Raw genomic sequence first — 27073 nt, forward strand, 5'->3', positions numbered from 1 at the left:
TTACACATTGGCGTTGATCGACGACCGCTTTGAGGATTTATTTTAGCGAGTTAGATGAAATAGGTTCCGGCACCCACGCGACTGTCGCAAAGTGGCAGAAGATGAATGAAGTCAATACAAGAAATACGGATGAGAAAAATAAGTTCTACTAAACAGAAAAAAAAGAATGGAGAAAAATGAAAATTGACAGAAATGAACCAATACAAAAATCAAAATACAATTAAAGAAAGATCGCAAGAGACTAAAAATAACCCCAAAATAAATACAAAAAAATTAAATGCAAGAAAATAATAAAACACAAATAAAGCGCAATTTCAGTTTGAAAAAAAGAGACTCATTCATCCAACCATCCATTTTCTACACGACTTGGAAGGAAAAAAAATCCATCCATCACATTGAATGAGTCGCCAGTCGCATGTAAAAAGACGGATGACGTCCGCGCTAAAGCTGTGTGTCGACTCAACACTTTCATTTCACTTCATTCCAACCAAAGCAATCAAAACCAAGAAGGGCAAAAATATGAAAGGAAAGGATGGCTCAGGCCACTCACGGCGTTCATGTCGATGCCGTTGGTGTAGGACCAGGCGTGCTGGAAGTACTCCTCCAGACGCTGCCGTAGACCGCCGGGGATTTGATGGAAGCGGATAAACTCTTTGACGCGCAGCATCTGCGTGTGGTAGCGCGCCGTGCCCGAGTACAGCCTCTGGATGATGGCCGACACGTTGCCGAAAATGCTGGCGTACATCAGTGCTGAGGAAAGCATAAAAATATATATATATATATATATATACCGTATTTTCACGACTATAAGGCGCACATAAAAGTCTTAAATTTTCTCCAAAATAGACGGGGCGCCTTATAATCCAGTGCGCTTTATATATGGACCAATACTAAAATTGTTATCACGATAAAATAAAATAAATCAGTCCATAGGGTACACCATCCTCTACAGCTCTCACAACTACGGCAAGCAGCCCCCGACTCTACTATTTTCCCGTAGAAAAAGCACTGCGCAGTGACTGCTGGGATATGTAGTTCTTTTGTCAATACACCCAATGGATTGTGGCCTGGACATCGGCATCAACACAGCTTTACGAAGCATGGACGCTAGCTACTATTTGCAAATGGATTGTGGCCGCCTTGACGAACGTATAAAACTCAGAAAATGAGGACTTTGATGGATTTGTGGGTGATGATGACGTGAGTACATTGTAAAATGGCTAAATAAAGTACAACCGAACTCAGTTTTGCTTCCGTTGCCTTTTTAAAAACGTGTTTTTAGCGTGTAGGTGTAGCGTGCATGTTTAAGCTGGTATGTTTTGCCATGCCTGGCTGCGTCTATAAAAACGGTGCGTCCTTTGTGTGTTTAAAATACAGAAATAGCACTCGTTACTGACACTGCGGCTAAAAATACGATGCGCCGTATAGTCGTAAAAATACGGTATATATATAATCTTTTTTAAATCAGCGCTGGACTTACATCCGATGAGCATGACGCAGATGGAGAAGATCTTCTCGGGATTGGTGTTGGGCGAGACGTTCCCGAAGCCCACGCTGGTGAGGCTGCTGAAGGTGAAGTAGAGCGCCGTCACGTACTTGTCCTTGATGGACGGGCCCGAGGCGGCGTCGCTGTCGTTGTACTGCTTCCCGATCTGCTCGGCCAGGTTGTCCAGCCAGCCGATCTTCAGGACGCCCACGCGGGCCGTGCCGGTCCGCTCCACGTTGCCGATGGCGTACCAGATGCACGCCAGCCAGTGGGCGATCAGGGCGAAGGTGCACATGAGCAGGAAGAGCACGGCCGCGCCGTACTCCGAGTAGCGGTCCAGCTTGCGGGCCACGCGCACCAAGCGGAGTAGACGCGCCGTCTTCAGCAGGCCGATCAACGTGGTGGTCTGAGGCTGAGCGGGGGGAAGGCTCGCCATCAGCGGGGAGCGAAAGGAAGCGGCGCTTGACATACCTCTTCCGAGCCGGAGCGGAAGATGAGCAGGTCGAAGGGGATGGCGGCCACGATGTCGATGAGGAACCAGCCCTTGAAGTAGTGCTGGGCGATGCGGCCCGGGTGGCTGACCACCTCGTCGTTGCGGTTGACGTAAGTGGTGCGGAAGTTGATGAGGATGTCCACGATGAACATGACGTCCACCACCAGGTCCACCACGTTGAGCGGGTTGCAGGTGTAGCCGCAGGTGCGTCGGCGGTCTTCCTCCACCTCGTTGAGAAGGAAGGCGGCCGAGTAGGGCGTGAAGATGGCCGTGTAGATGACCAGCAGCAGGATCAGCCAGTCCCACATTGCCTTGAAGGGGCTGTAGTGGAGGATGGTCCAGCCGTGGATGCGTGGCGCTTGAAGCTTGTATTCGGGAAGCACGTCGGCGCCCAGCGACAGCACCTGGTGGACGAAAAACACGTTATTGGACGTCTCCAAATACAAAATATTTCTGGCCTACTGATCCAAACTGTCTTTGGCGGCCAATAGGGGGGAAATTATTTGGTGGAATTTGACTCAAAAACAGTTTGGAGTCTGAACAGGTCAAATGTAAAGCTTAAAGACGACAACGTACATGACTGTCGATGGCATGTGGGCGTCAATAACTTGGACATTTATGGCCGTCAAAAGGAATGGGACTTTTTTGTCAAAAAAATGACATGAGAATTTTGGGGAAAAACTGAATAGGAACCCGCGAGGCATGAATTTTTGGAACATAGTGAAGTAGGATCAGTAAAAGCAAATGAAAATAGTAACAAAGCAAAAACATAAAGAGAAGAAGGTTACAATGAAGAAGAAGAATAGCATAACATGCAAAACTATCTGTACTATATATAGTACAGAAAATCTAAAAATAAATAAATACAAATTTAAAAAATACACTTTAAACTTGCTCTGAATGTCTGACCAATAATCGTTCCAACATGAGCAACACCCTTTCGGCATAGCATAAAATTCCACTACTGACCGGTGCGACAACCAGATGGTCCACCTCCAGCCCGCCATCCATGTGCGCACCACAACTGCACGCCAGAAAACTCCTCCGAAGCCTCCACAGCGCCACCTGCCTCATTCCTTCTCTTTTCTCCTGCATGGTTCGGTCTTACAAGCCACAACAAAAAGCGCCGGCCTTCCCCGGCGACCTCCCCGCGGTGGAAATGGCGCCAGATAAAAACGGGAGCGCTTTCACCCGCTTCTGTCCCAACCGACCACGTGACCCCATTTTGCTTTGGACGGGATGACGGCCAATAAATGGCTCGATCGATGATCGCCGCACGATTTGCTTTGCCTAAACTCTCTCGTCGGCGCTGATGTGATTTTTTTCATTTCCTTTCATATCGCCCTGCAAAAGTACCTCAAACATGTCATACTTCATAATTTTAAGGATTAAGCCACTGTAGCTTTTGAAGTTGAAATTGATTTGATATCTGTCAATGGAAGGGAATGAGTTAACGAATAATGACAAATAATCCAAAGGTTTAAGAACATTCCAAAAATATTGACACGACTTAAAAAAAAAAATTCTACTCCGTTTTCTACATTTTTTTTCATCAAGTCGTCAGTGACTTTAAGTGACGACCATCGTCAAAGTAGGCTGAATTTAAGCCTGTTATGCGAGCCATATTTCATAATATTTTCAGCATTTGCTGTGAGCCAGTGGGCCTTCATTTGGACATCATTTTCCCTAAAACATCAATTTGCAACACCCAGGAGCAACCAGCCAAAATTCAATCAGGACATCAAATCCAAAATCAATGCCTAAAACTGACAGTAAATTTGAGTATAAGTAAACAATGGCCAAATAAGTATAAACAACAAGTCAAAAAGGACAATTCCAGCAAGTGAAACGTGGCTTAGGCAACCAAAATGCAGGCTAATTTGAAAGGGTAAATCTAAAGTAGGCAATTGAAAGGGTAAATCTAAAGTAGGCAACTACACTTTTTTTTTCGTGCAACCTCTAAATCCATATTTAAAAAAAACTTTGGTCCCGTAAACAAAGGCAACATCCTGCCGTCCGTATTCATTTGCATGCCACTTTGCATGATGTCCTCCGCCATGACCATTAGAGTCTGTCTAACCAGAAAAAAAATATGAATCTTCTGTTGAAACTGGCTCAGCTGACAATAACCATTTTAAAAAGCCACACACATAAAACAAGAGCTTGACTATATTTGGGAACGAATGAAACGAAGGCCAGCGAAGGGTCATCCAAAGCCACGTTTGTTGACCCAAGTGTGTCGGTGACATTTTTTAATCTGCTTAAGTGACACCCGGGGCCTGGCGGGGGGGGCGCCGAAGGGCCGCCGTGACCCGACGAACACGCGTGGGGAGAAAAATAAAAGCCAATAAGAGTGTAAACACAACACGCAACCTGTCAGCCAGTTAAAATGAACCTGGCAGCTTGTTTTGTGCCGCCATGTTGGGTCTGAAAGGGAGACATTATTGAGATCTTACAGTTTGGGGACAACAAAGCAACATTTAAGATAACGAGTAAAAAAGATCTTTCATTATGGAGGGTAAAACGTGGAAAACAGAGTCAAAAAGCATACATTTGGAAATAGAATTGAGTAAAAAAAAGGTGGAGAAACAAAAACAATTGGAGTCACAAAGCTAAAACGACAAAGCTGTGAGAAAAATTTAAAGAGTAAAAGGCACAAACAAAAATTTGCATATGTAAAATAGGTCCTAAAAACACAGTACACAGTCACTCAAGTGGAAAAAACAAACGCTTGGACAAGTCAATATCGCTTCACAAAGCCCAAAAAAGAACAATTTGGCCAAAGAGACAATCTGGGCAAGTTAGACAAAACAAGGGTTAGTCCACAAAAGTGGACGTGGTCACGTGACAAGAACCTCTCCTGACTTCCTGTAGTTCACCTGCGCAACTTCACATTAAAAAGCGACGCGTGGGGAGAACCATTTAGCCTAAAATACACGTTTGTAGTGTGCATTTTAAAAAGAAAAAGTACTCACTGGCTGTAGTTTCTGCTTGAAGCTCATTTGGAAGTGCACTTCAGATCAAGACAGCGAACGATGGCGACCTCTGTCCGTGCATCTACAATTCTCCCTCCCTACATTCTTCCCCCTTGCTCTCTTTGCCTCCCCCCCCCTGACTCCCTCTCTCCCTCCCTTCCTCCCTCCCTCCCTCTCTCTCACAAAACCCCGAATAAGGCCCAGCCCAGACATTGAAATTGGCCCCACGTGACAAATAACAATATGCGCTAATGAAATGGTCAGAACAGTCCAAACGACGACTTAAATAAGGCTAGTCAAATGCAAGTTCTCTCTCTCTCTCCGGGCTTGCGTGGGTTTTCTCCGGGTATTCCGATTTCCTCCCACATTCCCAAAACACGCAGGGTAGGCCGATTGAACATTTTAAATTGTCCCCTCGTGCCCTGTGATTGGCTGTCCACCAATTCAGGGTGTCCCCCGCCTGGTGCCCAAAGTCAGCTGGGATAGGCTCCAGCACCCTCGCCACCCTCGTGAGGATACGCGCATCAAAAAATGAATGAATGTTAATAAAAGCAAAATAAATCAATTAAAATGAATAAAAACAGAATAGCCCCAAGTAACACTCTAAAAATAGTTTCCCCCCCCCAAAAAGTAACTAATTGTATGCGATTGGCGTCAAATTAATTCAAACTCGTAGAATTGGCTGTGATTGGTCACCTTTCATTGCCAATGACAGCATTAGACGTCCAATCCAATTTGACTGGCAGCGGTCCTCCCAGTCAAAAAGGATTGAGCATGAGCCAATTTAAATATATTAAAATTCTAATTTAGAATTGACATTAAGTGAATATTGTGGTCCTGCAATACAGTCCAAGCCATCACAACCCTTTGAATGCCACTAATAAATATCCTAATAACACATTGCACTGTAGTTTAAAAAGTCCCATTTGAAAGTAGAGAATTCATGCGCACTTCCAGATCAAATCCACATATCCTTTGTGTAAGCCAGGGGGTGCCACAGACACACACATACACACACACAACACACACACGCATACAGTCCGATGCGTTCCCGCTCGATCCCGCTATGACGATGCAGAGCGCTCGATAGCGGCGAGGATCGATAGCAACCTTCATTTCTGTTTTGGAAGGTGTCAATCGAAACCCAATTAAGCGGCCGACAGTTTTATGGCGTGACGCAACAATAAAAGACACGTAAAGGCAATTTCGGGCCTTTCTCGGCGCAAGGCCGCCATATTGTTAGCCTGCAAGGTGTATTCATGGAAACGCTGCACTCCATGTCCATTAGCTCAAGAGGCCAAGGTCACTGGAAGGAAAATTCCAAAATCGCTCGATGGGCGGCAACAAACGATTTCCGCTCGCTTTGGTAAGTCAATCGCAGAACAATCCTGGCCAGTAAAAATAAATAAAAAAAATACCCACATTTTGCCATATTCGGGCTAGCAAAGCCAAAATGAAAGGTTTTCCCAGCTTCTATGTAAAGTTATGTTGCTCCTTTCAATATCATAAACAATGTCAAAATACAGTAGTCTAAATGTTCATTCAAAAAATAAGATGACGTTTTTCTTATATTAAAATTGTAAGATAGTAGACCATTTATACCAAGGGTCGCATTAACGTCAACCCGATTTCATGTGGGCCGGACCATTTTAGATATAATATTTAGATATTTTTTCAATAAATGGATTAAAAGAACTGGGTTAAAAGCCCTGAATATTCCGTTTTTTTATAGATCTAAAACAATGTTTATTTCAGCTTTTTAAAATATATTTTTAGATTTTACAAAATGATTTTTGAACTAAAAACACAGAAAAAATGGATTAAAAAATTACAATGATTGATTTAAAAGGGGGAAATCAAGAAATTTAATATACATCTATACTCTTCATTTTAATTTGATCCTAAAACAGAAAGTCGGCACTCTTGATTTACTTTCCCGGGCCACACAAAATGATGCGGCGGGCCAGATTTGGACCCCGGGCCGCCACTTTGACACATGATTTACACTAAAAATAGAAAAGCACCAAACTGCACCATACTGTAAGATTCATTTAAAATTCACGCACTTTTTAAGTGAATGTGAATCTAATGATTAGAACTGAACTTTACTCAATAGGGTTAAGGTTAGGGGATGGGATGAATGCTTTGAAAATCTTTCCCAGAAGACTACTGCCACGCAAACGCCACTTTGAGCACCACGGCCACATCCATTGCTAAAAGCACCGAGCCACGTCGCGAACCGAGGGTGATAAAGACGAACCGAGGCGAACACCTTTGACAACAAAGCCCAAGTGACGAGTGAACGAATCTCAACAACATTTCCCAGAATATTCCATTTCTGATGGCACACGGCTGCTTTCCTTGATATAACAAGCTCTTCCTTGTGTCGAGGTAGTTTTGACACCGGGGGCGACGCGGTGTGCACGACGTGGAGACACATGTCACACCTCGGGGTGAGATTATTCCTCCCCGCACGTCATCTAGTGTCCTCGCCGAGAAGCCACGGGCGATCTTCCATTTTTAGACGCGCGAGTGTGCGAGTGCATATGTGTTGGCGATCGCATGAGAGACCATAGCTAACCACCGCAACCTGTCACACACACACAGAGGAAAAGGCAAGTGCAAGTTTTTTTTCTTTTCCCAGTAGGGGGTGGAGGAGCATAAAGTAGGAATCTAAATGTCACACTCACCTCCAGCTAAAAGATAAATGATAGCGAAAACACTGGAAAGATCTCCCCCAAGGCTGGAGTATTTGTTCCCTGCCAAATGACTCCATCTAAATCCTTAAATGGAAATGGCAGCTCAACGTGGAATAAGATCCCACATGCACTGCATCAAACTAAAACCCTGGATGACATATGACCAAGGTGGTTGCGAGCATTGGTTTACACTGTCGTTAAATGCTCAATCTGGATCTGATTTGGACTACAAAGTTGATTTGATATGGTTTTGATTTGGTGGTACGGTTCCCTCCAAGCGATAATCCTTCATTTTTGCGTGGGAAAACTGGTACATGGGCGATTGGTCGCCGGTCTTTTGGTTGCCCGGAAGGTAAGTGATAATTACCATTTAAATTGTTGCTCAAATTCCCTAAATACAAACTGCGAATTACTATTTAGTCATACTTAATGCCCTAGTAATTATTAGGCTAAAGAAAAACTCCAAATTTCCCGGACTTTTAATGTTTTTTGTTGGAGAACTTGTTAAGACCCTTATTGAACTGATAGCTGTAGCTTCTTAAAGGGACAACGCACGTACATACAAACTCTTATACACTCACACGTCGGCTCAGTGAAACTGCTCATGGCCATTGTTGGCTTTTATTGATGCGTAGACCGTGTTGTTTTACCTTGTTTTGTCGCTGGTCTTTTGGTCGCCGGTCTTTTGGTCGCCCGTTGTTGCGGTCGGGGCGACCAAAAGACCGGCGACCAATCGACCGCACACGACCTTTCGTTAATGGCCAGAATGAGTACGGATCTCACCTGCGTTACTTGAGTCACCTTCTCGGTGACATTCTGCGTTCTGATTTTGCTGGGCGCGATGATCTCGATCTCGCCGGGCGAAGGCGGTCTGACGCGATCCGAGCCGAAGGTGAGCGTCACCTGCGGGATGCGCCCGATAGCTCGGTGCCTCATCAGGTCGGAGTCCGAAGTCGAATTTGTGCCGCTCGGCTTCAGATCTGAGCAACGCAAAATACAAGTCACTTTGGGGGCAAAAAGTCACTTTTTCAAGTACCAGAAGGTAGCATTTTTCAAAGAGGTTTGAAGACTCACTACTGTTTTTCCGGCTTTGGCCGGGCCCGGCGCTCCATTCGGATTTCTTCGGGTCCACGTCGTCCAGCGAGGAGGCGCGCCGCAGGCTGCGGACGCTTTGGCGCGAGCTGCTCCGGGATATAGACCCCCTGGGTAACGGCGTGCCCTCGTCCGGGCGCTCCGTCAGAAGAGAGCGGCGCTTGGCGGAGGGCTGGGCCACGGGAGTGGGCGGATCCAGGTCTTGCTCGATCAGGGCCTCCGTCTCGGACTGCATGCAGTTCTCCTTGGACGGAATTCTGAAATCCTTCAGGGGGACCTCCTCGCCGTCGGGCTTTGAAACGTACACACAAGATTATGAAATAGATGAGAATATCAACAAGTCTAAACAGTTTGAAGAGGTTGTTTGTGATGAACGGCATAGATTATATCCAACAGTAGTTTCTTGTCTAGTGAGTTTACTTCAGCCAGACGCCGCTCATATCTCAAATTTATGGTTGCCAGATCGAAAAAAAACAGTCCAAGTATCTCAAAAAATTGGCTACAATACCACACGGTATTTATCATTCCTCGTGAATTGAATTATAGAGAGAAAACCTATATTAGATTTATCACACACAATAATATTCAAGAATTCTATGCCTTCCTCACAGTCATGTAGTTTTTTTTAAATTAAAACTGGGGTTTTATTTTACTGTAAAAAAATTCCACTTAGTTAAGTTTCAAATGTAAAAATGGTCACCTGAATTTTCACCATCTCATTTAAAGACGAGTCATTTAGCTTTATTTAAGTTTTTTCTTTGAAAATGTCACACTTGCTTGATTACAAATAAACAAAACATCCCTTTAATCATTACTTTTAAATTCAGCTCAATAACTATATTAAGAGGAGACTAACCTTATGCTCTGTACTGTAAGCAGAAAGTATAGTCCCGTTTAAAAACCGTTTGGGATACTGGTTAACGTGAAAGACAAAGGAATGTGTGTGTGTTAATGTGTCCAATGTGACAAAGTGTCTTTCCGGATTGGTCGCTCAATGGATCCTGTCAGGAAGCGACATCCCTCAAAAAAAAAAAAATAACACAGCAGAGACGTCCAAACACGAGCGAGCGACTCATTTGTTTTTCATTTATCTCTTTGAGGACTTTCCCCGTTCAAACAATTGGCCGCAGCTGTTTAACGTTTCCATGGAATTTGATGCGAGCAGACCGCAAAAGTAAGACTTTCGCACACTAGCTAATCAATATATATATAGTCTGTTTATATACTTTTGGTATGTACAGAATCCATTGAAATTACCTGCATGTAGTCCACCACCACTCCTTCAAATTGATCTTTGGGGAGCGACTGTCGCCGCATGGAGCGCAAAACCGGGAGTCGCATCTTCAGCCTGCGATTCTGACCTGAAAGAGAGTTAGCTTGGCGTCAAAATGGGGAAAAATACTCAATTTACAGTCAAACTAGCCCAGTGCAAAATCAAAATAAATAAAAAAATGGATTAATAACGGCAGAAATGGTCCAAACTCCCAAGACGCTGGAAGACCAAAGACATGTTCAATTTAAAAGTGGACACTAAAAGCTAGCTTTCTCACAATAGAGCCAGCCTTGGCTGACACGCTGCCTCAGTCCAGACTTCTTGATGGTGCGTTCCAACATCTCATGGAAGTCCAGGATGAACATGATGACCACGCCTTCCTCGTTCTTCACCGGGACCACGTCCACCGTGCACGGCCTGCACGTGCCTGTCGTCGGGAGGAGTGTACAGTTAGAAGGTTCGGCGGATAAAAGCGCAGTTTGCCGACGATTGGGGGCCTACCTTCCTTGGCGTAATAGAGGATCTCCACCTTGCGCTCTTCGGAGCCCAGCAGGGCCTGAGCGATCTGAGCTAGCGCGCTCTTCATGGTGCCCGGTCCCACCAGAAACTGGCAGGTGCACGGCTGCTGCATGATCTCGGCTCGCGTGAAGCCGAACATCTGGCAGAAGGCCTCGTTGCAGTAGATGATGCCGCAGTTCTTCATCTGCGCGTTGGCGATCACGAACTTGCGATCTGATGGCAAAGACGTTGGTTTCAATTCAATTCATCTTTCTTTTTTTTTTGCCATAAGAACAGATTCATGTTGTATTGGAAGTTACAAGTTACAAATGAAAGACAACTGTGCTCATATTGTTCTGGTCTAAAAGTCATTAAAAATAGCAAGGGTCTTAAATTTGTCCATTTTTTTGGGCTTCCAATGGTGATCCAAAACCCAAAAAGCTGAACATGCATTTAAAAAAAAAAAAAATACTAGATTACTACAAAATCACTTTACAATTTTTTTTTTGTAATAGAAAATTAATGCACAAATTACTAACGTAAACAAGTTGTTATCGTAGATAGCGCTAGACATCCAATCCATTTGGAATCGGAGGGATGGCAGCAAATGAACTAATTTAAGTGGATTGGACGTCTTCTAGTGATAAACTAATCGGCGGGTGGCTGCATCTTTTAAAAAAAAATTTTTTAGCTAGGCGCCCAATCCATTTGATGTGGGAGGGCAGGCAGATAACAAACAATATTGACAGCAAAACTAGCTAAAATGCAGGAAATACATATAATTCTACTTGCCTTTGAACGCTTCTACCAAAACCTGAGAATGACATTATTCAAAATCCTTACATGATGACTGGGTAATTATGATATAAGAACTTTTAGTAATAGTATTATTAGTATTATGACATTTTCTAGAGGGAACTCCTAATCTTGGCTCATTAGGATGATTATCTACATTCAGCCTTCTCTGATTGTAACTGTACAGGAAGATGTTGTCAATTCTAAAAACATGGCTTTATATTCACGAATTGATGTACAACAACACAATATGACTGTTGGTTATTAATACAGTCAACAATTATGTGGAGTGGAAGTAATGAGCGGCGCTTTCCAGGCTGCTTAACGTCAGCGGGGCTCCTGAGAGGCCCCGAGAGAGAAAAAGAGCCAAAGGAGCAGCTGGACATTTAACAGACATTTGCCTGGAAACGTCGCCGCTTCTGTGCGTACGTGCGTGCTATTGAATACTGCGCAATATATTAAGTGATATGCATTTATTGCTTTTCAGCATTTCAGCCTGGTTGTGCCTTTTCTTTCACTTTTACTGCACTTTATATTCATCCACTAATAGCTAAATCACCTAAAAAAATGACACGGTTAACATTATAGTCTTTTTTTTTTCCTATTCCAAGTAAAAGGTAACCTTATTTTTGCGTATCAAAGTTTTGTTAGAGTTGGTTAATTGTTGTCGTCACAATAGGTATCTCTACATACGAAATTAATTGGATCCGGAACTTTTTTTTGTAACCTGAAATTTTCATTTGTAAGTAGAGGTATGACTGCACATATATATATATATTTTTTTTCAATTTGACTTTTTCATGGTCACACACACTTACACACACATTCTAGCTTTCCATATTCTCCTTCCTTTGTCAAATTTCAATGTGTCCCGAACAGGTGTGTGTGCGCTGCCTAGCAACCGCCGCCAAGTGACGATGAGGGTTTGAAAATGCCAATATGAGCAGCAGAGAAACATGTGATGCGGCACGGGAGGGGACGAGGGAATTGTGGGTAGCCACAACAACATTGGGATAAAAGGCAAGAGCATGATTGAACATGGCACTTATTAAAGGCTGGAAAGAGAGCGGGACGACCCCGACGGCGACGGTCACGTACGCCGCGGCCTTTAATAACGGCTGCACAATTTTTCTACCCTATTGTATTCGTGTTTACATTCAGATGTTCAAAATGTTTGAGTTGATCTTGTGCGCTTACGTTTATCAATTTTGACACCCTTGAAATCATTGTTTTTTAAAGTTTAAGCCATTTACAAAGCCGTCTTTCTCAATGGAAACTGACTTTTGGGAAGAAAGAAAAATGTTTAACTTTAGCAACTCGAGGGGGAAATGACTTTTTCCATTCTCAATGTTTTGGGGAAGAAGAAAAAAAAACTATGTCACCCCTGATATGACTTTTTGAGATATTTAAACACACAAAATCCTCATTGGAAGCACATCCACATTTTTAAATTTGACAGAAAATGGTGTGTGTGTGATTTAAGGTCGCGAGGGTTCAAACACGGCGGGAGACTTACTTTGTTCGTCGAATTTCCGGATGATGGTGTCGAGATAAGTGTTCTGGAGGGCGACGTGACCGCGTCTCACGGGCATCTTGACAACGATGACGATGACAACGCACGCACCTTCTAAATCGGCATCGGGAAGCGCCAAATTTGAAGTCTAATTAGCAAAAGTGCACGTGAAAAGCCGAGGAAGCCGAAGGATGGCGATGCTGATGCTGCCTGGAGGAGGATGAGGATGAGGATGATGATGATAAAGATGGTAAAGGCTGGTTGCCGGGGTGACAGAGAATGCAGGATGTCGCACGCTGAATGAAAAATAAAAATGGGAGGAAAAAAGTGCACTATAGTGCAGTTAATGTCAAACACTTTAGTGACAATTCCATTTGAAAAAAGAGGTCAAATGACACACAGGAAGTTGCGGCCTTTTGTTTACCGACATTCTCCATCAAGTTTGCGTGCTAAGAAAGTACGCAGATGAACAAGAAGCTCATGTCGGCCCAAAATTGGTCCCATCTACTCCGAGCTGCTTTTCACCGTCTCCCGCGGGTCCACACCAGCCACCGCGTCAAGCCCGCCAGGACAAAGAGGAGTGGAAAAGGGACGCGCTCGGTCTTTCAAAATAAGACGACGGCTGTTGACGCTTCTCTGGGGAAACCAAAAATGTAGCATGACAGGTTGAAATTAAGCATGCAATAGTTTGAAGTTGGAGCTTTTCAATGAGTTTGTGTCCAATTTCAAAAAATTAAGCAGTCCAAGTTAGAATTTTGTCGGGAATCAAAATGTCATTCTAATGTCGGGGGACTGTAAAAAAGAAAAATTCTAATTGGAAAAAATGAATACAATTCATTTGTAAACATTTAAAATATACACGATAAGTATGGAAGACAGACGATTTTTTTAAAGGTGCAAAAACAACATATACATTAAGGAAAAAAAATAATTCATGCATTTAAAGTATGACTTTGCACATGTTGACGGTCCCTTGACGGTTGCCTACCTGAGTCAAAATCAAACGGACATTTAGCCCTGTCAATCAATGATCAGTTTAATCAATCATCTTCTGATCTAAACCCTTCCAACAAACAACTAAAAGGCATTAAAAAATGTATTTCGAGGCGGCATTAAACATGAAATCATTTCTAATTTTGTTTCGATTCATTAATGTAATTTACTTACGAATTTCCTGACCTAGGATTAGTGTTATTTACTTAATGTTATTCATTTTATCAACAACAAAAAATCGAATTAAAACCTCCAGGTAAAAAAAAAAAATATATATATATATATATATATATATATATGCGCATTTTATTGTGATAGACAAGACGCGGGTGGTGTCATGTCGGCGTTTTGACTTGACTTGACGGTGGTCTTGTCAGTGACAGAGTGCAGACCCTCATCGGCCTGCTTCACTCCACATCACAGCTCTGAAAATAGAAGCATCTCCATCGCACTTGTGCTGCGATAAGCTACAATTGTGTGTTCTCGCTGCGTGCGTCAAGTCCAGCGCAAAAAAAACCTACCACAACTTTTGCTGCTCTGCAAATGCGCTACAGTTGCATTGTGTGGAAAAGTTTTACTCGGAAAAATGTTCGTCTGAACGAGAGAAAAAAACGTAAACACCAGTGGAAGTATAATTCTACGTCAAAACACCATGTTTGCTTATTTATGTTTGCTAAATACAATTGTTTTATCCACCTATGGCCCTCAGAAAACCACGGTTGGACCAGTGGTCTTTTTATCAGGCTGGAATTTTCCTTTGGGCTCGCAGACATCATTCCTGTGATAAGCAAGAATTCCAGCCAACACGTGCCATTGTACTCCAAACAACGTGTCTTTAACTCCTTTGAAAGCGATTTGTTTCTTTTAACGTTTAAAAAGCTGACACGGGTTTAACCAGACATGATTTACAATGATTTTTTTAACCACTTTTTGCTGCCTTCCACTTTTGTTCTTTTGCAAAATATGTAAAGCACAAGTTTCTTCTTTCTTTCTTCCTTCCTTTTTCATGCCATGTTATCTTTGTTTCTTCCCTTCCGTCCTTCCTTTGTTAATTTTCCAAAATCCTTCCTTCATGATTAACATTTCGTCCTTATTTCTGCGCCCCCTTTTATGCTATCTTTCTTTTCTCCGTCCCACCCACAGCATCATTCCTTTCTCATGACTTTGCTTCCAAATCCTCCCATCCTTATAAAGTAACATACACAATTCCATCTTAATTCATATACATTTCATACCCTATCGCCTTTTTATCATGTTTTTCTTTTCTGACTTACCTCTCTTGCTTTAGCAGAAAATCAAAAAATAATGTATTATTATTCATTTCAAAAGATTTTAAATTCTTCCTCTAAACTATACACTTGTTGATAAATATTAACGACAATGAACAACTTTTACACTAAATTAAATACCACTCCAATTGCCTTAAATTTCCAAAATTCCCATAATATTTAACACGGGTTTTGTTGTGTACCTTTTCTACGTATTTGACCCAAAACAATGTTAACATTTGACATGAAAACACTTAAATAATAAAGGCCTAAAAATAAGTATGTGCTATAATTAAGCCAATATTGTATTAGCGTACTCGCACAATAAGATGCAACATAGCAATAATAATGTTCTCATCATACCTGCCAGAGACAATCCACACACACACACAAATACACACACACGCCTCCACAGTATTCACATGAGGGGGATCGTAAGAGTAGGGGGTCTTCAAATGAGAAGTGCAAATAAAACAGCGTAACCATGGCGACAGTTACAGACAGTGCAGCCGTCTCATTAGTGCTTTTCTATAGTACCACTGTTGCTCCAGCTTTTCTACCTGCACACTGTCAAAAAGACAACGAAAAACCTGCAGCGTGCGCACACACGCACACATACACAGCAATTACATCACAGTAAAATTTAAAATAAAAAATAAAAATAACGCTATTTATGGCCTAAAAACATTAGATACACTCCTTGGTCTCCACTATGGACCCCAGATTACCAAGCATCCCTGGAGTCCAGGTGCCCAGTAAGGTCAAATATCCTCAAAAAACACACAACAACACCAAATTAAAATCTTTCACCTTAATTTGTTAAATAGACAATCGAAAATCAGGTTTAAAAAAAGACAATATAATGGTGTTCAATTCAATTCAATTGATCGCTGAATGAAATACAATTAGGGTAAATCATGAAATGGAAATAAACAAAAAAATAATAGTTAAAAAATAATGTCAAATTAATTTCACCAAATTTGGAAATATAAAACTCAATTAAAAAACAACAACTTTGACAATAAAAGAATGTGGTGGAAAATGTGGGCGGCATTGCCTTGCAGTGGACAATGTAGGCATTGCAACCTTTTCCAAAATTGGTTATGAATTTTTAATCAAATTCGAAATTGTTTCTTTTGTAGTTATAACAGTAAATAAATTGCAGATTAAAAAAAAAATCTTTCCAACGATCAGTGTGGTTTGCATTATACAGTTTAAAAATAATTTTGTGTTCTGTTGGTTGCATTTGTCCACAAATAAAGCACTTTTGAAGTCAAAATAAATATATTTTTTGCGCTAAAATCTTCTTACGTGTGGAAAAATATTGCCAAAGATAAATAAGATGGTTGCTCTGAAATAACATTTACTGTCATATCATTTTTTAAAATATATGTGTGTGTGCATAATTGAATATCTCTGGCCAAATCTATGTTTGTTATTTTATTTTGCTCACTTGGTTTAAGGCAAAAACTTTAAAGCAGCCTCATAAAACCTGACACAAACAGTAGAAATACAAACAAGACACATTGAGACAAGACATTTTTAAAAACTATATTTGATTCTAAGAGGCACTTTGTGTAGATAAAAAAAAAAATTAAACTCTGCTTTCTGTAAAATACATTTTGACTTTGCACTGCAAGTCCCGTCAAATAATATAGATACAAATAATGATACAGTACATGAATAACATGAACATAAATTTGCATGAACATCATATAGAAATATCTAAACTAGCTCATGCTCATTTGCTCATCCTTATTTTTATTTTATTTTTATCCTTGGTCACAACATTAGGTACACCTGCAACCTGATACAAGGTCTGTTCTTTTTCTTTTTTTTAAATAAACTATAAAAATAATGTTCAGTTTTGATTAACAGTTATTAAAATACTTGACATTAATGGCTAATCTAAAATTTTAGGATCAGTTATCGGTAAATGATAACCAGACGACTAAAAAAAATCATATGAATGTATATATTATCATAAAATACTAATATATGTCTATCATTATACGGTATTTTGGAGTTTATTCAAGTTAAATAATTCCTATAAACCTCGCGAAAGGTAAGTACTTCGAATAAATAAATAAAATACTAAAACACAACACTAATACAAGAAGTTGGTATTTTCTTAGATTATTGTGAAAGTCTATATTCGATTTTATGAAGTTAATAAAATGCAGGCATACCTAATGTTGTGAACAAAGTCGTCATTTGGCTCAACCAACAATCCTGCACATTTTCTTGAATTCCATCTGAATAAAAGTCTATTTTTCTATCCAAACCAAATCACCCGATTGTCGTCAAAATGAAGAATGAACACTTAATTTTCATCCTCTAACAGAACCTGGCCTGCCAAGGTTTGTTTTCCAAGTAAATAAAAAGAACGTCGATCCAATGTTTGCAAAACCAGCTGCTTTTCAATATTTCAATAGTTGTCATGGCAAAGCCAACTGGTCTATAAAAATATATAGGAGGAAAAAAATACAAGTCAACTGGCCCAGGGGCATTTAAAAAAAGTCACATATCTAATTCATAACATTCATTTTTTTCAAAAAGTGCATCTGATTAGATAATCAGTCAATACGTCTTTGTTCTTTGGGCTTTCGTGTTTAAAAAAAATCAAAATTCAACTTCAGAAACTCATTTAAGAGCAGCCGTTGATTTTGGCAAGCAACCGTTTGGTGAATGAGAGGATTTGTGACCTCACGTTGCACATTGCAATCCAGCAACAAGTAAACAAACAACAACAAAACGTTCCCGTTCGCGAAACTCCTAACAACTTACGACTTCAAAATGCTTTTACCAACACTGCACAAACCCTGAAACAAAATCAATCGAGCATTGACAAATAGCACATACTCTAATCCTCGACTACAAACTTTCAGAGACCATCTGAAGGACTTTCAATCCTTGACCGAGGTCAAGGTCTCTTGTACAAAATCTTCGAACAGACATGAACAACAGCCTAAACGAAGCAACCATTTAAAAACCCCTTTGAAACACAAGACCCGAAACCCAAACTCTGAACAGATCAAGTCAAAAGTCAAGACTACATGGACACTTCCTCACGCTAATGGCCAAGTGTCACAATACTTTTGCGCATACAGTGTACTTTCACTCCTTCATTTTAAAGGAGACTTAAATAAATGTCACTGGAGTGCTACATGGTCCAAACCAAAAAGGGCAATGACATCATCACTCTGCGCCTTGGCGTTCCAAGCTTATGGAGTGGAATTCAGCTACCGTATTTGTTTTCGACACCTCACCTGGGCATCTCAGCTGTGCGAAAAGGGGTGCCTGAGCAGGTCTTCGGCGCTGGGGCGCCGCTCGGCCTCCACGAAGATGCGGCGGACAAAGTCGTGCGCCTGCTCGGAGGTGCCCGCCGGCAGCAGAGGCTTGGTGGGCTGCGTGGCGATCTTAAAGATGGCCGCCATAGCCTCGTACTCGGCCCACGGGGGCTTTTCCGTCAGCATCTCCACCACCGTACAGCCGAGACCCCTACAAAGTTGGTATATTTTCAGTCAAGCACTATTTTGATTCGCATGACTTATATTTCATCCCGTATTGGGGAAATTCCCTTGGTTGCAGTAGCAAGACGGTAGCGAGCACAGACACAGAAGACATTGTAGACCTAGGTCAAAAACTGGTGGGGACCTTCTACAGACTGAGACTCAGGTTAAATATGCAGAATCACTCTTGATTTGATTGAATTGATTGAATGCCTCATTTAAAACCGTAACTCACATTAAAAATCAACTTATTCTGAAACCTGTGGGCATAAGATCGGTATCAGTTAAACATAATCGGATAGAAACTCGAAAAATTGGCAACATAAAACCGGGATTTATTTTTTCTTGCCTCCTGTTAAACAAAACAAACTCCATTTCAATAATCGGAGCTGGAAACTTTAGCATGAAATGCTAACTTAGCTGCGAAACTGTAACGCAAAAACCCCGACACACACTTAGCCTCAAACTTGTGAAATTCGAATGTAAAACTTTAAGTCAAAACCATGCTTCCGTGACTAAATACTTCTAGTTTTCCTGCGGACTAAGATTTTTTTCAGACCAACGTGGACTCACCAGACATCAGCCTTCCTGCCGTAGCCTTCCCCGCTGATGACCTCCGGGCTCATCCAGTAGGGAGTGCCGGTCACCGAGCGTACGGCGGCCCCGGACATGCAGATGGTCTGCAAGCGCTTGCTGGCCCCAAAGTCGCCCAGTTTGACGTTGCCCTCCGAGTCCCGAAGAATGTTGGCCCCTTGGAGCCAAATGTATACTTGGTATTGATCACAAAGTGAATTGAGTTGACTTGAGTCAGACTTAAACGTGCTCAGGACTTTCCTTGGTGAACTTTTGGATTTTTTTATGTGTGGTTTCTTCATTAATTGCTTGAAAGGTTGAAATTCGAAGGCTAACAAGACCGTGAAACAAAATTGTTTACCTTTGATATCCCTGTGCACGATCATGTTGCCGTGCAGGTAGGACATTCCCTCCAGGATCTGCCGGGTGTACTTCCGGGTCACGCTTTCCGTCAGCGCCCCGTAAGCCTTCAGCTGGTCTTTGACAGAACCCTGACAAGAAGCAAGACCATGCTTTACATCCATGGACCACTTGGCAACCAGAGAGCTAGAACTAATGTCTGCTTAAAAAGTAGCTTCGGGGTATTTCTCTATGTATTTCTCCAAAGAACACGGTCCTCCTACTCCTTCAGTTTTTACTATGGTAATAAAATGGAAATGTTCCTGGAATCTGAAGCATTTGGAGAACTGATGTTATGACTCCATGTCTTCTTTATCTTGGTAGATTTTAGTTGAGACTGCGAAGCGGCTCAGGAACATGCAGAAGAACATTTGCTCTGTGGAGAAAAAAAAATGAAATTGACTCACCCCAGGCATGTACTGCATGAAGATGGTGAGAGTCTTTTCATTGCGGTCCCTCAGGCAACCGTAGTACTGCACGATGCGCTCATGGCGAAGGTTCTTCAACAGCTGGATTTCACACTCCAAGGCGCTGACCTCCTGCAAGGACCACGATTGAGGTTCAACACAAACCCACCATTAAATCAGGTGAAATGAAACGTTGGATGGTGGGGGAACGAGCACCAGTTTTGGTTTGTCACAAAATAGGAAACGGGAAAAAATTGGGAAAGAAAGAAAGATTGAATTGAATTTGCAATAAAATTCACAATCAAATGTACACCTTGTCCAAAGCTTCCAAAAACATTAGCTTCATGATCCTTTGGAGGCTAACTTTCTGCACTAATTAATACATGGTGACATCCTATTTCATTTTATAAGTCACAAATGTTTAATTTTCTGGAAATTTAGCAGCTTTGAAGGCCATGGAAACTCATTTGTCTGACGGCTCCTTAGTTCGAGTTCGAGTTCAAAAAGTCCCAATAGAAATTGACACCAAGTTAGCTATTTTGGGCCAAAACGAAGACAGAAAAATATATGACTCCGTTCCGTTCCTACTTACCTTGCTGGTCTCCGGACTTTCGGGATCGAACAGGACCTGCTTGGCGGCCAGCTCGCGTCCCGTGTCCACGTCGTAGCACAGGTACACCCGCCCGAAGGCCCCCTGACCCAGGAGCTTGCCTCGGCGCCACGTCACCGGAGCGCTGGGAGCTGACAAAGCCAACGCGTCAACACCTTCATCTCGTTAACCTTCTGCCACCACCAAAAACATACATTTATGGGCAATGGGGCGTTCCTGAGGTCGTAGCCTGCCCTTGGAGTCCACCACCTGCCAGCTTCCCAGGCTTTCTTCGCTTCCGTTGAGCGACCGGCGCGAAGGCACGAGGGTGAAGAGGTTCCCCTGCGGACGACGGATGCGGGGGAAGGTGCGCCGACCTGACGTGGAGCGGGGAAATCGAAGCGAGTTGGCTGATGTGGGCACGCCATGAAAAGGTGGGGTTAGGGGTACCTTCATTGAGGTCCTTGTGATGCAGCGAGACGTGGTAGCGGCGAGGGTACGTGCCCCCTTTGCCAACTAGGCCATCGTAGGCGTGGTTCTCCCGATCTGGAGGTAAAGTAGACAAGAAATGGGCTTAGGGCTGGCCGAACTGGTTAAAACTGGTTTTAAACATGGAAATGTGGACGTCGGGAAAGGAAAATAACACAAATGCAACTTTATTTTTGGGAATGACAATTTATTTTCATCAGGTTTTAATTGCTGACCTTCAGAAATGGATGTCATTTGTTATTAAAGCATTCACCATGTGAAATTACTACACACGGTTTTAAAATTAAATATGCCTACCGTACTATTATTATTATTAAACAGCAAAATACGGTACCGTAATTTTCAGTAGACGTAATTATTATTGAAAAAAGAACAACTTAAATTGTTTAAGGAAATATATTCTTTGGCCATAGTTGGAGAAACAGTTTTAGTGAGTGAATTATTCAAGGAATTTTTCATGTTTTTTTGGTCCACCTATCTAAAGAGGCTGATTGTTGTGTGCTTTCTCACCTGAGAATTCTTGCCTGTTGTCGGGGTAACTCTTGGCTCGGTGCATGCGAGACTTTCTCAGGGAAGGACTGAAAAAAAAATGCACTTTACACACCAAGTATAATAATGAAATATTTTACCAAGCCTTTAAACTGAAAGACACAAGCGAACATGTAGGGATGACTTCAAATCTCTGTTAAAACTGCAGTGTTGTGCTGAATAAACATTCATTCATTCATCATCCAAATGGGGGTGCTGGAGCCTAGGAGGCCGAATTGCTAACTACTCGTCTTTAATAAAAATCTGAAACATTCGTTTTGTTCCTGTTAGTGAGTAACTGTCATCTTTGAAATTTTTTGGTACTTTTTACCAGATGACTTCTTTTTCCACTTGTAGAAAGTACAAGGCTACAATGTGAATAAATCGTGTAATATACTGTAGCTACGGTAACTTTAAGGAAGGCCTACCTGTCTGAGTTTCTGTCCAGAGACTGACAACTTCCAGACAGTGAGTTCTCAGCACTGCTCCATGGATCCAAAACCTGCTGAGGACGGAAATTAAAAAAACATTACCAGTGTGTTTTTTTAATGATTATTCATGATAAAGAAGTACCTAAGTGTTAAATATATGTGTATGGTTTCAATTTTAATTTCTGGAAACAAACATCAGAGATCATTCCGGATCTTCTGAATTTTTCAGGAAAGCATGATGAAAGTTGTTTTTTTATGGTATGTGTATTTTGAATGCAAAATGTGACTCACACACTGATCGCTGGTCTCGGGGATGAACTCGCCCTCGCTGTTGATGCTGGTGTAGGAACCTTGACGGCCCGCCCTCTGCTGGCGTTCCGGCACGTAGCCGGGAGGTGGCGAACTGCGACCCGTGTTCTGGGAACCTGCTCGTTAGGTCGGAAACAGGAAAAAATAAAAATAAAAATGTACTAAAAGTTCATTGCAGGCCTTTCAATGAAGAACATCATTGCATGTATTATTCATCGTTTATAAAATGTACCAAAATCTTTGAAATTTGATTAGCAAGGTTTACGGTGGATGGATTTTGACACGCAAAAACGCTTACCGGTAGACAGGTGGCGCCCTCTCGACTCCGATACCGGATAAGCAACGCTAACATCTCCGGTGGATTGCGACGCCTTTACTCGAACTTGCTTGCAAGGCTGCAAAATGGAGATTAAGTCTTTGAAAATGGCGCAAATCACACTTCTTTGCGGTGAGGAAACCACAGTGCCGCAATTGTGTTTTGCAAAGTCCTGCTCGGCCTGCATTTGCGTCTCACATTTTCACGTTGCTGCGCCAGCAGAAGGATCCGGATGCTTTTCATGTTGCCACTTCGGTCCAGCAGGTCAACGGCCTTGTCCAGGTCATCCTGGCCTCGCAGAGGGATGGATAACTGCCCACAGGTGACCAAAAAAATAATTAAGTCAAAAAGGCAAACGCGGAATGACAAACGTGGACGATTACCTCGTTACTCATGTAATGGAGTTCCAGTTGTTGGCCAAACACCAGCTTGACTTTGCATTGGACGTCGTCAAACCGCACGGGCCGGCCAAAGACGAGGATCCTGAAAGAAGAAGACCAGCTTGGAGAATTCCGGCGAGCAAACCAAGGCCTGCACAGAATGTCTTTAAAGGACGCAATTTAGGACATTTTTCTAAGGGAACGTAACGTTATGTAACTGGCTTTTTCTTTAGCATTATTTTTATGCTCTTTAAGGCTATGAAATATGTTTTGAATCATTTCAGAAGGAGTGTTCCTTTGTCTAATTGAATAATCGACAAAACTAAAATATTTAACATTCAACTTCAAGGCAATATAGTTGACTTTATTATATATCGTTCACCAATTCCTGAAAATGCGTCACTACGGGGGTCTCTAAAATGAATTTTATCAAATTCTGTATTCTGTATGGTGTCAGTGGGAGGAAACACAAAAACTTTGTCCACAAAATTACCTCTTCTCGCCTGAGAACTCAAATTTGATCCTGACGTCCTCCTGAGAGAACGCAAACACAAACCTTTAAGTAAAAAGAATTTACAATGCAAAAATACCTAAACCTTTGAAAATGACCCACCTGTCTTTTACCCTGAAAAGGCGTCTGAACTTTCCCACCGCCGGCGCCGTACGGAAGGACCGGTTGGCGCCGCGTCATCTGCAGTGCCACCAGGTCCTTCATGATGGAGTGGAGAGCCTGTCGTTCATCTGGATGAAGACAAATGCCGTGCACATTTGGGTCAAATATTTTCAGAACATAATAGCCAGAAAGAGAGAATAAAAATGTAAAAAGAAAATGGCCACCGTCAGAAAGAGGAACAAAAAAAAATGCCAAAACTGTTGCACCACAGTACTCGTAAGTATAAACCTGGCAACCAGGAGCATTAAGACTCATGTCCTGCATCTAGACGTCCTTAATATGTATTTTGATGAAACCAGAATTTTTTTTTTACTTTTATGTGCCTTCTCTGATGTTTGATAACCTAGATTTGTTTTTTTTTTTTACATTTTGGTCTTGTGTAGCTTGGACTAACATCACAGTGGGGGGGAGAAGAAGAAGCCCACGTTTTTTGGGGCATGGGAATGTAATTCTTCACCCGCCGCAGTCTGGAACACATGCTTTTCTTTTCAAAAAGTTCTGTTTCTCGTTGTCGGCGTTTTGGTGGACTTACTCATTGTGGCGACGCTGGCGTAATCTTCAAAGCTTCAGGAACGCTGCGGCGCCAACTGCGATACACAAAACAAGAAGATTGGACTTTAAAAATCCGGCTTTTTTGGGGTAATGTTTTTCCTTCAGGAGGATATGAGCTGACAAAAGGTTATCAGACAGACTGGCAACTATTGTCAGGATTGGAGCGTGCCGGCCTCTCGGTCAAGCAAAGGCAATTCTGGGGGGGAAGGTACATGATGTGGATCGACATAACAAGGACGTGGCTATTAACAGCAAAACGCTGTTCCGTGCATAACAATCCTCAGAACTGCCAGCAATTAGTCTGGCCTGTTTCATCAATGCATTGTCTTTCAAGTGCAACAGAGCCAGTATGAAGTAGGCCAGACTAATTCCTGGAAACCAGCTCATGACAAATGACTATTATTAGTTTGACCTTCGTCCACAGCCTCAACATTTAGTCTTAGCCGCTTTATGTGTAAGCATCCGGACATTCCCTGAAAGCAACTTTACAAATCCGAACAATTAGCATCATTAAGTACAATCTCTGCTCCGTTGTCAATAATTACCCTGGCCCACTTCACATAATGTAAACAATGAATCTGGCGCCATCCATGTATTGGCTTTACAGCAATGTCAGTAATTAGTCTGGCCCACTTTGAGGTCTGTTAGCTGCACTGCCAGTGAATTAGCCTGGCCCGTCTAACGTACATAGTCTGTGAACTCGCCCAATTAAATTACAGGATCTTCTTCACCGCTAGCAATTGAGTACCATCTATTAATTTACCAGAAATTAATCTCACCTTTCCAATATTGTATACCGAAACGCCAGAATTTAGCCTGCCTTGTCTAGTCTAATATGCCAAATCTGGTACACTACATGTTAGTTCGGGTACTGTCGGAAGAATACTAGTTTCTTCATTAAAGTTAAGTTCTGGAAATGCGATTTGAAACATTACCATTACAGTTAGTAAACAAAATGATGGCATTTTTGACCTAGGAGATTCATTTCCACGTCCAATATTTTCCATGTCAAACCACGTAAGCGCGATGGCCTTGACAACAAACCGTCGGACTTGTGGGAAATCATGCGGAAGCAAGGTGTTTACATGCCTTGGATGTGCTTACTTCAGGAATTGCTTGGGAATAACAAGTGCCGTAAACAAGCTATGAGATGCCCGCTTATGCTGACTGCCTCTGCTGCTGATTCTTATTAGCCCGACGGAATGTGGGGAATTTTGGATGCACGAGAGGCAGCACATCTACCAAGCCACTCTGCCATACCCGCTTTATTTTCCTTGTATCACGTTTCCAGGACTGGCAGGATTTGCAAGGATCAGCCCCGGGCCCCGCCACAAACTCTTATAAACTCTTACGGCTGTTTAGTCTGAGGCTGTTTTTCCCAGTCATCATTTTATTCCACTACATTATCATAACTCGTACATGGGATGGTTTTGACTTGTGAGCCTAATGCACGTGAATACAAAATATCGCTAATAGCTAACATGCAACACTGTTATGATGAACCACTTCATCCCAGTATTCCCAGTAGTTAACTCCAGCACCCCCACGACGTTTGTGAGGAAGAGCAGTTTTGCTCTGTTGGCGGACTTTTAATCAACCTTTTATAATCCACTAAAGTATCCAAATGAATTATTATTGATACGTGAATTTACATTTAACAAATATATGTCAAAAAGCATTGGGGCAACACGATACTATAAAATTAATCATCAAAATAGACAAAATTGCACTGAAAAATACAACTAAAATAGCAAAATCTGTTTTTTTTTTTAAAAGGTTAATAATAAAATTAAGAAGAAATAGAACACAATATATAAAATGATGAAAAATTAAACGTCTAGCAACATCAATAGCACTGAAAAGACCTAAAGAGGGTTAAACTACAAAATATTAACATTGAAAATGTTACAATTGCTCCTTTTCAAATATTTAGACGCAATATGAGCATTCGTTCAGACTCTGCCAACCTTCCCACTTCAAATGAATTGGACGACTAGTATCATTTTCAGTCATGGTTAATGAGTTAAGGTAATACTTGCTGTAAAATGTTGATTTATTTATGTATCCTATGCAAGTCCTGATGATACCATTTTTGGGGGTACAAGTGACGTCACAACCGGGTACTAGTACTCACCTGTGTGGACATTCCCTCCCACGAAGCCAGTTGTGGTCCTCGTATTCCACGCATTCTCATTGCTCAAAAAAGGACACTCGTCCAGGAAGATAACAAAACAAAACAAAAATGGTCCACGTGGGGGGGTAGTTAGATTAGACTTGTTGCTTCCAAGGTGCTACGGAGGCTGACATGTTGAAAAAACATGCCAATTATGATGTAGAAAAACATCTGGAGGTCCTCGAAAAGATGCGCCGTTGACTTAATTAGTGTCGAGGAATCCATTTTGGAGCAAAAAAGGGAATCAGAGTAGGGTTACTTTAAAACTAGTCCAAATTCGGAGAACTTCGGTCCGTTTCCGATTCAGTTAAACGACACTTTCAGGAAAAACGAAAACAAATAAAACATCGGCACGATAGGATTTAGTCTACCATAACTTTCTCCGAGCAAAACAAAGCATAAAATCCTACCTCCAACTTCCTGACTGACAGAAAAAAAAGTCATTTTACCACCGGAACTCGTGTTTTAGCTTCCAAAACATAGTAGAAAAAGAGCCTAACATATTCGCGTCCTTCCTATCCATATTCCACCGCATCTTGTCATCCAGATAGTCCATAAAACGTAGTTTCATTCTGAAATTGTTTGTTCAGCAAACAAATTTGCATCGTGGAACCACGGGAGCGCGCATACTTCGAATGTGTGACCGCGAGGACACGC

At 41.9% G+C, this 27073-nt stretch overlaps 2 protein-coding genes across 6 annotated transcripts in view; both read right to left on the reverse strand.

The window, feature by feature from the left end:
- Positions 1 to 15333, reverse strand: part of kcnh6a (potassium voltage-gated channel, subfamily H (eag-related), member 6a) — a 28020-nt gene extending 12687 nt beyond the window's left edge. The window contains exons 1-10 of one of the 3 annotated variants that reach the window (XR_013304920.1): positions 13249 to 15333; positions 12828 to 12938; positions 10520 to 10750; positions 10296 to 10445; positions 10003 to 10106; positions 8728 to 9037; positions 8437 to 8633; positions 1958 to 2383; positions 1481 to 1898; positions 551 to 750 (exon numbers count right to left, since the gene is read on the reverse strand). Coding sequence is in view for 2 of the 3 variants with exons in the window: in XM_077619194.1 (XP_077475320.1) it covers positions 551 to 750; positions 1481 to 1898; positions 1958 to 2383; positions 8437 to 8633; positions 8728 to 9037; positions 10003 to 10106; positions 10296 to 10445; positions 10520 to 10750; positions 12828 to 12938; positions 13249 to 13261 (2160 nt within the window). In the remaining variant the exon portion in view is untranslated. The remainder of the gene's footprint in view (positions 1 to 550; positions 751 to 1480; positions 1899 to 1957; positions 2384 to 8436; positions 8634 to 8727; positions 9038 to 10002; positions 10107 to 10295; positions 10446 to 10519; positions 10751 to 12827; positions 12939 to 13248) is intronic. The other 2 variants (XM_077619194.1, XM_077619193.1) reach the window with 2 other exon arrangements.
- Positions 15334 to 16510: 1177 nt separating this feature from the next.
- On the reverse strand, positions 16511 to 27065 carry map3k3 (mitogen-activated protein kinase kinase kinase 3). Of its 3 annotated transcripts, XM_077619796.1 has the most exons (18): positions 26827 to 27065; positions 26378 to 26733; positions 24224 to 24278; positions 23632 to 23759; positions 23512 to 23552; positions 23022 to 23121; positions 22837 to 22950; positions 22621 to 22717; positions 22305 to 22438; positions 22011 to 22087; positions 21565 to 21632; positions 21016 to 21111; positions 20781 to 20942; positions 20569 to 20717; positions 19977 to 20108; positions 19532 to 19661; positions 19171 to 19348; positions 16511 to 18586 (listed from the first exon to the last, which is right to left on the reverse strand). In XM_077619796.1, the coding sequence occupies exons 3-18, from the start codon at positions 24225 to 24227 to the stop codon at positions 18364 to 18366; spliced, it is 1833 nt and encodes a 610-aa protein (XP_077475922.1). In that variant the 5' UTR covers positions 24228 to 24278; positions 26378 to 26733; positions 26827 to 27065; the 3' UTR covers positions 16511 to 18363. The 3 variants fall into 3 exon arrangements, with proteins under 3 accessions (XP_077475922.1, XP_077475923.1, XP_077475921.1); XM_077619797.1 differs by having other exon boundaries at positions 22011 to 22084; positions 26378 to 27065; XM_077619795.1 differs by having other exon boundaries at positions 26378 to 27065.
- Between the last annotated feature and the right edge of the window lie 8 nt (positions 27066 to 27073).

The sequence above is a fragment of the Stigmatopora argus genome, chromosome 14 (genome assembly GCF_051989625.1).
Source record: "Stigmatopora argus isolate UIUO_Sarg chromosome 14, RoL_Sarg_1.0, whole genome shotgun sequence".
NCBI classification, from domain to species: Eukaryota; Metazoa; Chordata; class Actinopteri; order Syngnathiformes; family Syngnathidae; genus Stigmatopora; species Stigmatopora argus.

Coding starts and splice junctions, on each gene's coding strand:
- map3k3 (XM_077619796.1), bottom strand. Junction 23,553..23,631: donor CTTTTCAGGGTAAAAGACAG/GTGGGTCATTTT, acceptor GCGTTCTCTCAG/GAGGACGTCAGGATCAAATT. Junction 19,349..19,531: donor CGTGCACAGGGATATCAAAG/GTAAACAATTTT, acceptor TTTGGCTCCAAG/GGGCCAACATTCTTCGGGAC.